Source organism: Varanus komodoensis, unplaced genomic scaffold (genome assembly GCF_004798865.1).
Source record: "Varanus komodoensis strain SLA01 unplaced genomic scaffold, ASM479886v1 scaffold1, whole genome shotgun sequence".
Taxonomy (NCBI): domain Eukaryota; kingdom Metazoa; phylum Chordata; class Lepidosauria; order Squamata; family Varanidae; genus Varanus; species Varanus komodoensis.
In genome coordinates this window covers 76421205-76433668 of record NW_025335268.1, presented here as the reverse complement: position 1 = coordinate 76433668, position 12464 = coordinate 76421205, and the positions used below count along the sequence as shown (strand labels likewise).

Sequence of the window (12464 nt, the reverse complement as noted above, 5' to 3'; positions counted from 1 at the left end):
GAAAAACACTTAATATTTATCCAGTTTCCTAAACTTTCTCGAAGTATTCAAAATGTTTTTAATATAGCCTTATCTTCTTGAAACCACTTACATATGGGAAGCCAGTATTCCATTCCTAGTACAGATTCCTAAGACAGACTGAGTGTGGATGTAAGATTTCCTGATCTCTCAGGCAGAGTTAAGAGAGTAGAAATGCCTCATGACCTCACATGCTCTCTACTCCTTCTATACGAGGTGGCCTCCTTTCCTATTTCAACTTTCCCACTTGGATACTATGTCTAAAAGTCATTAACCACTCTTTTGATAATGACTCTGATGTAGTGTTCAGTGGCAGTTCCTTGGTAGGGACAGGGAGAACAGAACCCGCCCTGCAAGTTAGCACTCATTCACTCTATTCAGTCTGCATGATCAGTCGCTTGCTTAGCAATGCTCTTCTCTCCAGCAAAGGTGCTGGGCACACGTCTCCCTCTTCTTCATGCCGTTGTCACCTCTGCAAGGGCGCATGACCTTCAGCTTCAGGCAGAACGCCAAGGACCAATGCCCTGCCTGACTGCCATTTTCCCCAGGCTCCTGTGGAACGTATGAGTGGAGATGCACAGCTTGCTCCCCTCACCCCACCCCTCAAAGGAACATTGAAGAAAAACATGCCCAGCCAATCTGTTCTTCTGTCGAGCCAAGCTGCCAGGAGGGCTGCAGTTCCTTGACTCTGCCATCCAGGGGCAAAGCCGTGCATCTTAAAACAGCCTGGCTCACTGAGAGATGGACCCCCTTGCTTGCAGGAGATATCCTGGGCAACAACTGGGCATGCTGACTCTCCTTCAGTCCAAGAAATAGAAAGTTTTCTTTTAGCCAGGTGAGTCCCTGTGGGGTAGACCACTTCCTTTCTCCCGTGTCTCAGGAGGTTTAAAAGTGGCACCTGCAGATCTGGAAATGATTGCCTGTGTTAAATAAAACGTGGGCCCTGCACAGAAAGCAATGACTTGTCTGTGTTGCCAACATTATAGATTTTAACTTCCTGAATGTAACTGCAAAAGACACAAGCACTTAAAGCGTGTGTGGGGAGGGGAGAGAGAAATTGAAGGCGTTCTCAGCTATAAATAAAATGTATGTCAGTTTTGGCACTTGCCTTTATGAAACATTTATGCACTAATATGCTTGATACAGTTGGATGTGTTCCCAGCTTATCGTCTATCTGAGGTGAACGGGTTCTGTCTGGGAATTATTTTGGTGTTTTTCTTACAATATTGGGTGTAGATGTTAGAAATAGAGATACGGTTGGCTCATCGAGCAGCTAAATACAGAAGCATTTAAACCAGGGGTCCTCAAACTTTTCCAACAAGAGACCAGTTGAAAGGTGGCATCGGACACGGGCCTGTAAGGGTGCGGCTTGCTCGCTCGGAGATTTCCAACTGAGTCCAAAACGATCTCCGAGCGTGTGCGCGTGGCGAGGGCACACGCGGCAAGGCGGGCGCAGGGAGTTCAAAACTTCTGAGGCGGGCCGGATCCAGCCCATGGGCTGTAGTTTGAGGACCCATGCCTTAAATTCTGCAAAAGGCCTGAATAGACTTAGGTCTTTTAAGAGACAGAAAGATAGGAGGCTGTCTTATATTGGGTCATCCCATGGTATCTTGGACAGAGAAAGCAGGAAAGATTTTTTCAGATCAGGAATAATGCTAAAATGTAATAGAAGAACTCTCCTTTTCCTGGTAAATGAATGGGGTAATAACTAGGCTTTCAAGCTGTTATTTGTGAGCAGTTATACCCCAAATGAATCAGAAAATGAGGAAATCAAGCAAGCAAAAACTGGATTTCCTCCCTTTTCTTTGATGGGGTTTCTACTTCACACTAACAGTTTCATTGCTACCAGTTGTTTGCATTTCTAAATAAAAGCTGAAGGTTGCATCTCTGAGGGATGAAGATCTTTTGTTATGGCTTAGTATGTTTTATAAGTAGAAGCCATGCAATCAGGCATAAGCAGCACTGAGTTTAATGAAGCTCATTCCCAGGTCACCATGCATAGGTTTGCAGTCATGCTCATATGTTTGTGAGGTTTAATTATTGTATGCTTCAGATTTTTATCATGTTTTATGATAGCAGATTGATTTGATTATAAATAATAGAAAAGCAAGATATAAATATCTGTATTCTGGGGAGGGGGATTTCAGTATGGACTCTGCTAGAAGAATAGCTGTGGGGACTGTCATCAGTGACCACTGCATGACTGGAGTGAGCCATTGGCACTCATTCTCCAAGCTAACTGGCCACAGCTTTCCAGGGAATCAGTCAGGAGTGTTCTTATTCCCAGGAGGTATGCAAAGGAAGCCTTGGCTGGGTATATATCCTGGGGAATCCTTGCTTTCATAGAACATAGAGAACCAGTGTGGTGTAGTGGTTAAGAACATGGGACTGGGACTCAGGTGATCTGGGTTCTAGTCCCCGCTCAGCCATGGAGCCAACTGGGTGACTTTGGGCCGGTCACAGACTCTCAGCCCAACCTACCTCACAGGGTTGTTGTTGTGGGGATAAGATGGAGGAGGAGAATGATGTAAGCTGCCTTGAGCCCTTTGTAGGAAAAAGGCAGGATATAAATCAATAAATAAATAAACAGCAGGTGGCAACCCTGGAAGGGCCAAATACTCTTTCTTTCCCTTTGTTTTTCCCTGACAACAGACCAAGAGTAAGCTTTCAAGGAAAAGCAAAGGCATTTTTTTTTTTTTTGTGAAAAGAGGGTGGTGGGATTTTGGGATTTATATTCCCTTTGTGACAAGATACTCATGTGGGGGGGGGGGGGGAGAGAAGGAGTGGGAGGCAAATCAGTGCTGCTACGGTGTCCCCTAGGGTACTGGCGAGAGCGACCCAATAACCCATGACAAGCCCAATTGGATGCACCATGGGTCCTTGCTAAAACCCACCCACCATGGATTATTGGCAAAAGTGGTTAGCATGATGCATCATCCTGCCTATCTTCCGATGCAGGGTCGGAATTTGCACCAGCATTGAAGAAGGGGGCCGATCATAACATTTGTTGCAAAGAAACATCAGTGTGAATTTTAATTGCTTATGGCTTTGCACTTGCCCTTGGAATTTGCTTCTTTCTGTTATCCACAGAAAAACGAAAGAAAACCCTTTTGCTAAACTGAGTGGTTAACTTTGGGGAAATGGTGCTAGAGTATAAAAGAACCCACAGACCAACACAGCTGCCCATTGTAGATTTCTAGACATCAGGTTATTGTATTATCTTGTCATGGATTCTTGTGCCTTGAATCACCCTCACTTTTTTCACATTTCATAAATAGGAGATTTTGTTGATCCAGAGGTATTCCAGGGAGAAAACTGCTGTTTTGATTTAACCTCTTAAAATCTAATAAAGACAGGTATAGATATAATCTTCCCACTTTCTTAACCATGTATGGTAGCAGGGCCCAGGGTTCACCTTTCCATTTCCTGTGCAAATCTACTCCCCTTTCTATTTTTCTCCTTTAAGTCACAGCCTAACTTTGTCTCTGTATCGGCACTAACCATGGTTAATGCTAAGCAGACTCCCTCACTACCAGGACTGGTGATTCCACTTCAACTCCTGGTTTCAAATCTGGTCAGCATTAGGGCAACCCACCCTAATGCTAAAGGAGTTGGCATTAACCATGGCAGGTGGATGTAAATGTGGATGTAAAGCTACAGCATCATTAAAGGGCACTGTGAGAGGAATATGAGTGTGCGCGCATAGTGTCTAATCTCAATCACCTAACCTTGATAAGCTGGTCAGGAATATTGTTGAACCAATTTAAATTGGGGCCTCAATGATGTGTGATGAGACAAGAACTAGAATGCACAACCCTCTTCCTCTTCCTGCACCAGAGGAGATTGAAAGCATTTGCTTCTGATGATGAACTAAGCACCACTGTGTTCTAGGTCAAGGAACTGTGTTTTGTTTAAGCTTTAGTTAGTGGGGGCAAATGTGGCCAGATGGTTTCTGATTTTGGTTTGTTTACTAACTAGAGTATGGAAAGAAGCCACAATTTCCTGAGGCAACAGGAAATGGAGAACTGTGATGTGTTTAAAATTGGAAATGGATGCTTCCAAGCTCCTCTGGCATATGAAAAAGTTGAAAGAGGAGTGGGAGGTAACTCACACAAGAGCATGAGGTTGGCCACAGCTTGGTCACATGAAAAGAAGCAATAGTTCTCATTAGACCAGGAACAGCCCCATGTCTGCACTACAGTGGGGTGTGATCTTTTATTTAAGCCAGGGTTCCAAAACCTCAGGCTTGGGAACCACAGACAGACATGAAATGGTTCCAATCTGGCCCTCTGGCCTTCCCAAGGCCACTCACCCTTTCTTCCATCCATCGTTCATTTGGGGGTTTCCATGCTTTTTGTACATCTCCCCACACACACATCCTGTCTCCATTCTAAATGGCTGAACTGCACTCCTAAAGCTTAGTTGCAGGCATAAGAGCATCAAGCTAAAATATGCTGCTAGCTGGGGAAAGTGTTTGCCTAGCCCTGTTTGCTTTTTGCTTCACTCACCTGTAGAATGCAGTGCCCAAATTCTTCTCCAAAAGAGCATCTGATCCTGAGGCTGAAAGAAGTTCTGCACCCCTAATTTAATCCTCCCTCCCCAATTAATGTATGTTCTAGGAACATAGAAACTTCCCGTATCCTTGCTTAGACTATTGGGCCATCTAACCCATTATTGCAGAGAATGAAATCCTGGAGCCAGTGGCAGTCAAGCTGGAGTTTTTCCAGTATTGCTGGCAATACTAGGAGCCAAACCCAGGACTTTCTGCATACAAAGCAGGTACTCCACCACTGCATATGACTCCTTCCTAGTAATTTTCTCCATTTTATTGCTTTACTCTGTCCACCCTTTCTTCACCCTTTATTTTATATACCAGTGCTAAATAATTTCTTCCCTTACAACATTCCCCACCTACCCAAATAATTTACTCCTATTGGTAACTGATGGTTAAGAAACTGAAAGGGAGGCGGAAAGAAAATGTGAGAGTCCAGAAAAGCAGACAGAGCTATGGGGGAAACCCCTTGGATCTATCAAAATAAATAGAGCAGAAATCTTTCTTGCTGGCCTTTGTGTTGTTATTATTAGAACAAACACGCCTGAGTGAACTAAGCCATACTACCTTCAAGCATCCATACACAGCTCAGCTGCACTATGTTTTTTTTTTAAGGGGAGGGGTAGAAAAGCTGACAGTAGAGTCTGTGAATGATGGATGTACGTCTAGGAGTCAAAAGCTAGGAAATCTGCTTTTATGCTTAGGAATTGCATGTCATTTTCAAGTGCAGTGCAATCAGTTTACAAGGACCAGTGGACATGAAACTGCCCCTAGATGGGCTGTGTAAATTACTCCCAGTGGTGCCTGTCTTCATGCAGCAAAGTCAGTGGCTTATCATATGAATTGGGCTTTGCCCTACCTCACTGTTGTTACATCTGCAGTAGCAAGGCTGACGGTCACTTTTCTTTACCGTAAGATTTGACACAGAGAACACTTTCAAACAGGTGATCCTCACATACAGGCGGAGGCATTAATCCATACCGTCTGGACTATGCCATCTGAACACTGCTGAGTCAGGACATTTTGCTGCCTGAAAGCAGACCCCTTAGGCTCAAAGAACATGATCATCCTCATCCTCCTGTGCCCGGTACACCCCAGGTCAGAGGCTGATAGGGTTTAGGGGAGGGGGGATGGATAGATGTCAGAAACGTTGATCATGCTGAGCACTGGGGGAATCAGAACTCTCCATGGAAGAGATAGTTGTAGGCAGACATTAAGATGGATAAGAACTTGATTTCACTGAAATGTGTATGCAGATCAACTAAATGAAATTAAATAACTGATGCTAAAATTTGGGCCAAACTCAGCCACATTGGAGAAAATGCAAGCAAGGTGGGATAGAAACAGCAAGGTGTTTGGCTTGAGATCTTCTTTCATTATTTCAGGACATTTTGCTATTGGCTGATAATGTGGAAAGTGAGGTTGAATTATCAGAATTGAGGACTGTTGATTCTTGCAGAAGACAGGTTCTGGATCGAACCCATTAATAATAATGATAAATAGATTACTTTAAGTGAGGATAAAGATGTTATGTCTGGTTTCTGTATCCATTTTATTCACAGTTTTCTAAGAATGTTTCAATGGGTTGGCAGGAGATTCGTATCACCTTATTTGTTTCATTCATTCATACTAGAAGTGTGCACGATCTTGCTGAAAGTTTGATGCTTTCAGGAAATCTATGAAGCTTATGGATTTGAGTTGTGGCTAGAAATTGCTTTATGTTTCAAGTAATGCATTTTGACAATTTCTGTTAGTAGTTTTCAACGTACATTAGTCTTTTTTTAATTTAATGTGCTTAAATAAGACACTATGGTTTTTCATTATGGGAGTAAACGTCCTTTTCTCTTTGATTCCACAGCTGTCTCAAACCTGGATGCAGAAAGCAAACTGAGTGTCTACTATCGTGCACCTTGGCATCAACAGAGAAACATTTTCCTTCCTTCCACCAGACCAGCTTGTGTAGAGGAGCTGCATCGCCATGCAAAGCAGAATTTGCGAGCTTTGAGGAGAGGTAAATAATTTCTATGCAATGAATGACACAACAGACCTCAGAAAATTGTACCCAGTCAGAAATGGCACTTCAGGCTCTCACCTTAACTGACTCTTATTCTTTGATCAGCTCCCTTTTGCTTGCTGGGTAATGAGTCTGACCAGGAGCCAGAGTTTATTGACTTTTGTATTTTATAGGGTGCAGTGCGGATTGCAGTCCTTTGAGGTGGGATGGCAGTTCTTCAGCTTTTGTTCTTGTGCCATCTTTCCACTAAAATGCACCTTAAAAACTACTTTTTGGCACTGAAAATTGTGACATGGTCTTTCTGACAGTGAAGATATAGACATAGAAACAGAGCGAGTCAGAAGGGTCCTCCTGGGCCATCTAGTCTGAACCCTGGCTCCAGCCGGCTCCGCTCACGACATGCCCACCATGTGCATGTCCATAACACTGTAACAAGCTAATGTGGAAGTTGGTGCATCATTTTATGTGCATGGGCATTAAAAAAAAACTCCTACTCAAATATCTCAAATTTCATTATTTGTTAGGTCTGTGAAATGCCTGGTAGTCTTCCTGAAGTGTTGATTGACTTGTTGGAGTAGGGAGTTTGTTCAGGTGCAAAAAGCTGATTGTATATGTTTCATCTGCTCAGTGTTATCCATTGGAAGTTACGTGGTCCAGAAGAAAAACAGTTTTGTTTCCTTTCATGGAAATAATGTAAAGATTCTGTTGCTGAATTCTTGAAACTATGGGTTTCCTTTTGGATATAAGAGTTTTGTGTGTATTATCTACTCATTTCCTAAAAATTTAGAGTAGATAATAACTGATCACAATCACTAAGTTATATGAAGGATATAAATAATGCACTAAATATTTTCTTGGCACATCTTTGGAGCAGATTGTGGGTGAAGCCCACCTTAATTGCACAGCAAAAAGCCATAAAGGGAAATGCAACCACAATCAGATGGAAATTAGAACAGAGCTTGAGTAGGGATGCTCTGCTTCACAGCTGCTTTAGTAATCTTCTGCCATCTTGTGGTCAGGAGACAACTACATGAGCAAACAGTGAACAAACAAACACATGGTAACAAGACCAAGCCGCAATCTGTTCCTGACAGCTTCCAGTTTAAATTATTTGATATTAACTACATTTTGAGTAATTTGGAGCAAAACAATGTCTTCTCCTTATTACTGTCCTTTACCTGTTTGGCTGCATTTGTAAATCAATTTGCTATCTCTTGAGAATCACAGGTCCATTGTATTGTCTTCATTTACCACTGCCTGTAAGAATATTTGGTTCTTAGTAGGCAACTTGGTGGCTGATGAGTGTAGGAGAAACCAATGCAAACAGGCTTTGTCTTGTTTTTCAGTGTTCCACATTTTACAAGTGGTGCAAATTAGTTCCTTCTCGGTGTCTATTGTAGAGCAGGGGTGAAGGAAATATGGACATGGGAAAAGTATCATAGCATTTAGGTTGCTGCCTTTGAGAACAAAAAATTAAATATATTTGCATTTTATATTGGGATGACATACAGTACTAGGCTTCAGAGCCAGGCTCCCAACTTTCTGCCATGAATTACCAAGGCCATCCTTTTCCCATCCGGTGCTGTCCAATTGTTTTGAATGACAACTACTGCCATTCCTGGTCACTTCCAGTGCTGGACCTCATGGAAGTTGAAGCCCAAAACTTCTGGAGGTACCAGGATGGGGAAGGCTGACTTTGTCAAGCCATTTTCTTTCATCCTCAGTGCCTAACCTATCTGCAGTACAGAGATAATTCTAATGTAACTTATAGATAATTTTAAGGATGAGGATATCATCAAAAGTGGTCTTATACAGCACTAATTGCATACCAAGAAGATGTTTAAAATCATAATAATACACATACTTACTATGAACAGCTTTGGGACTGAAGTTTATTATTCATTCATTCATATATTTATTGTAACCCATCCTGAGACATTCTGTAGGGAACGGGATAGAAAAGCTTTTAATTAATTAATAAATTATATGCCACCGGTAACTGCCAAAATGGTCTCTCCTGCACAATTAAAAACACCTTAAAACAGTTAAAAGAATAAAAGTCATAAAAACCTGTAAACATGTAAACAATACAGTTACAGTTAAACTTTTCATGTCAGGAGAGCATTCACAATTAATACATAGCAGTGTGAAGAATGTTATTATTTTTTCTTTTTGCTAAACAGAGCAACGAAACCGGGGTGATAACAGAGAACAGAAAGCCGTAAGCCAAATTGCTGTGGTGGCTCCCCCATTTCCCTCTTTTCCTGTGACCTACAGTCAGAAGAGCAAAGAGACAAAGGACCGCCACTTGTTAAAAGTAAGTTCTTCCTTTTCTTGTAAATATATTCCTAATCCCTTATTGTGACAATGGTTGCCATCTCCTGTCCAAACACATCATCTTTGCTTTGAATTCTCAGATAGTAGTGAAAGATTTGCCAGATAATGCCAGGAGAAACATCACTAGCCAAACTTCAACCATGCAGCTGTTAAAGGCACAGGGAAAGCTAGGCCCGAGTATCCGTTGGTTACAATAATTAATGGCAGTTACAATTGTTATTATTAAATTTCCCTGCCATAATGTTTCCTAACCACCCCATGGATTCGTATAAGTTTACAGAACTTTTTATCTTGGGCTCTAATACATTCTATCTTTTTGATGTGTTGCAGTTTGTATGTGGTAGCCCAATAGGAAGCTTAACAATCATCTTTGATATTATTCATCTACAAAACTACAGCTTTAGGAGATTAGTTAACCTTGCTGGTCCATTAAAATGGAGAAGTTTCATCTTGCATGCAGATAGTCTTTTTTTTAAGTAAATGACAGTAAAATAAATTGTTGCAGACTTAATTAGGCTTACAACTATAGCTTGTTACTGGATTATACAAATGCATGCTGGAACAGAGAAGCCATGCAAGACCTCCCTTTAGAAATATAATAATAGGTAATTAGGTCTTGATAATTAAGGCTGCTATCCTATAGGTACTTAACATAGAATAAGTCACAAGACCTGCTGAATTCAGTGTAGCTGAATAGGATTGCATTGTTAGACCGATGTAGGTAATCACTGTGGTTTTCATATTTTGATGAGTTATCAATCAGTTTCTTGAAGGTTATTTTGTTATATGACTTTCATTTGTCAGAATACCTATGAGGAATGACATGCTAAATAAGAGAAGTTTTTATAGTAACCATTTGAAGAACTGAAACAGGTGGAAGGCTGGCCAAACTATGCAACAAAATTATTTTTTTCTAACTTCCTTTGCGTTTATTAAAGTGACACTTCCAAAGATGATGCTGTCCTAGAAACTGTTCTAGAAAACTGGCCATCGTGGAGAGAATTAATTCTGACTGGATGCGTACAGTTAGATGTTTCACTAAAAGTATATCCAGGATGGTACCAAGCATCTTAAAGGGCATGGTGGTACCATTCTGCAGCATCCCAAGAGCTCTGAAACACTTGTGCATCCATCTGCAAGTACTACCAAACCCTCCAGAGACTTAGGACCAGGTCCTAATGTGCAAGGCAGAGCCAGTTCAGGCTTATTTTCAGCAAAATATAAAGCTTGTGTAATCTGTAAAGGACTGTTAATATTATAATTAAACACATTCATTTCTGTTCCAAAGTACATAAAACTCCCATTATATCAAACAAAACAAGAACAGATGGGGAAAATGTATATTTGCAAACTGTGCAGGGCTGTGCATGGAAGGGGTGTGCAAGACTCTTCCTTGCCAGATAAGAAGACAAAATCTTCACACTGTTGCAGCTCCTGGTTTTTGCCAACCTGTGAAATCGGTTCCTGGAATCCCACATGGGAACCAGCTGTCCCTCACCTGCCATTTTCTTTTTTTTCCTTTCACCCCCTTCTTTTTTAACAAAACAAACAAAACTCAAAACAACACAGTAACAGAGGTACATTTATACATATATGCTCGCGCGCGCGCGCGCGCGCGCGCGCGCTCTCTCTCTCTCTCTCTCTCTCTCTCTCTCTCTCTCTCTCACACACACACACACACACACACACACGCGTTAAAAGTGCCTTTTCCACATCCTTAATATGGGTTAAGGTGGATTAACCAAAATCAGAATACAATTGTTGTTGGTAGTATATTCTCTCACAGGATGCTGGTGTTGTGAGGTCTTCAATCCACTGCATGGATGAGGGAGACGATTCATCTTTCCACCCCCGTAATGAGTATCTTAGCTGCCCTGAGGGCTCGTACAGTCCATTCGTGGTGGCCAGAGGGTAGCTTCCACGATGTGGGCATGTAATTCAGCGATACACTGACATCCATAAACAAGAATGAGGCATTTAGGACAAAGCTGATGTGTCCAACAACTTCTGTCCAGAAGGGGGCCATCACTGGGCATTCCACATCATGTACACTAATGATGTGTCTGCTGTCCCACATTGCTAACATTTGTTAGAGGGTGATATTTTTTTCTGAAGCAGGTGTTGTAGAGTAACATATTTGAGAGAGCAGGCTTTGCTGTAAAGGGCACAGTTTCAGGTCAGGGGATTGGACTGTAACAGAGGCCTCACCTGCCATTTTCAACAATGGGATGGTTCAGTTAGGGCCAGACCTTGGGACTGAAGTCCAAGGCCTCCCAAATTACCACCCAAAGAGCAGCAGGTCTATGCACATCTTCAACATGTGCACTTTCATTTATATCATACACAACATCTGCAGGATCTGATTCATCCACACATGCACACATACTTTACCATGATGAGCCCAAGCATAAGTTCAGCCTTCTGTGTCAAATGTTGAAAATGTGCTGCTTTATAGCTTGAATTCGCCCATACTCAGATGAAGATGTCAGGATATCAGTTTTTATGAACAGTTCCATTTTAACAACTAAAACAGACCACTGCTTTCACTGGGCACATTTGAAATCTTCAAGGCATTTCATCTCCAGTGGCTGTGTGAGGTCAGTATGACCAGTCTCATAGTGCAGACGGATGGAGAGGTGAATGTGAAATAATGAGTTGGTTCAGTCAGAATGCCAGCCTGTCATTGGCTTCTGCTTGGCAGCTGAGCTTGTTCCTTCTTGCTATCCCTGCAGACCAGAGCTACAAACCATGGTTTCCCACTCAGATTCCCGAACCTATTTTACAAAGCTCAGACAAACCATAGTTTGGCTTGGATATAGCAGCAAACTGTAGTTTCTGAAATCCAGAACATTCCTGATCAAGTAGAGCATGCAAAGGGGTAGTGAAGAAAAAAGAAAAAGAAAGGCATATGTATATACAGAGTTTATTCAGGTAATCTCAAATCATTGCCCTTGCTTGTTTGCAATCCTGAATTAAGATTACCTTCTGGCTATGGTTTCCTGAGACAAATATAATTGGCACAGCTACAAAATACTATTTTCCTGAAATATCTAAAATATGCATAAGGAATTATTCCAGAAAAGATTTCAATAGCTTACATATTGTATGTCTACCTGCCTTAATTCCCTTATTGCATTTCTATTATAGAATTCTTGGATGCTATAGTTGAATGCAATAATCCTGCAAGAACCCTGTTCTAGTAGCTAAAATCTGTGGCTGTATCACTTTTTAAATTCTTATAGGCTTGCATTTATACAGCCATTAATTACAAAAGAATTAAACAGGTTTACAATAGTATGATTAGAAAACCTAGTTTAAAATGCATTTGTACATTCAACCCAAGTTCTTCTTCTGCCTCTGGGTCAATTTCACATTTTATTAGAACCAGGTGTTCTTAATTCTTTCAAACTACGGAAGTTTCTTCTAAAATAACTTTTACATAGAAAATGTGTCATTATGATATATACAGATGACTATTAGATTAATGGATGGGTGTGTTTATTAAATGTTCACATTGCAAGTCCCTTTTAGAAATTACAGTGG

General features: G+C 41.4%; 1 protein-coding gene across 3 annotated transcripts in view; it reads left to right on the top strand.

Annotated features, from left to right (window-relative positions):
* Positions 1-12464, top strand: part of NHS (NHS actin remodeling regulator) — a 274760-nt gene that overhangs the window by 244575 nt on the left and 17721 nt on the right. For all 3 annotated transcript variants that reach the window (XM_044429818.1, XM_044429809.1, XM_044429824.1), the window contains exons 2-3: positions 6429-6581; positions 8768-8901. In XM_044429818.1, coding sequence (XP_044285753.1) covers positions 6429-6581; positions 8768-8901 — 287 coding nt within the window. The remainder of the gene's footprint in view (positions 1-6428; positions 6582-8767; positions 8902-12464) is intronic.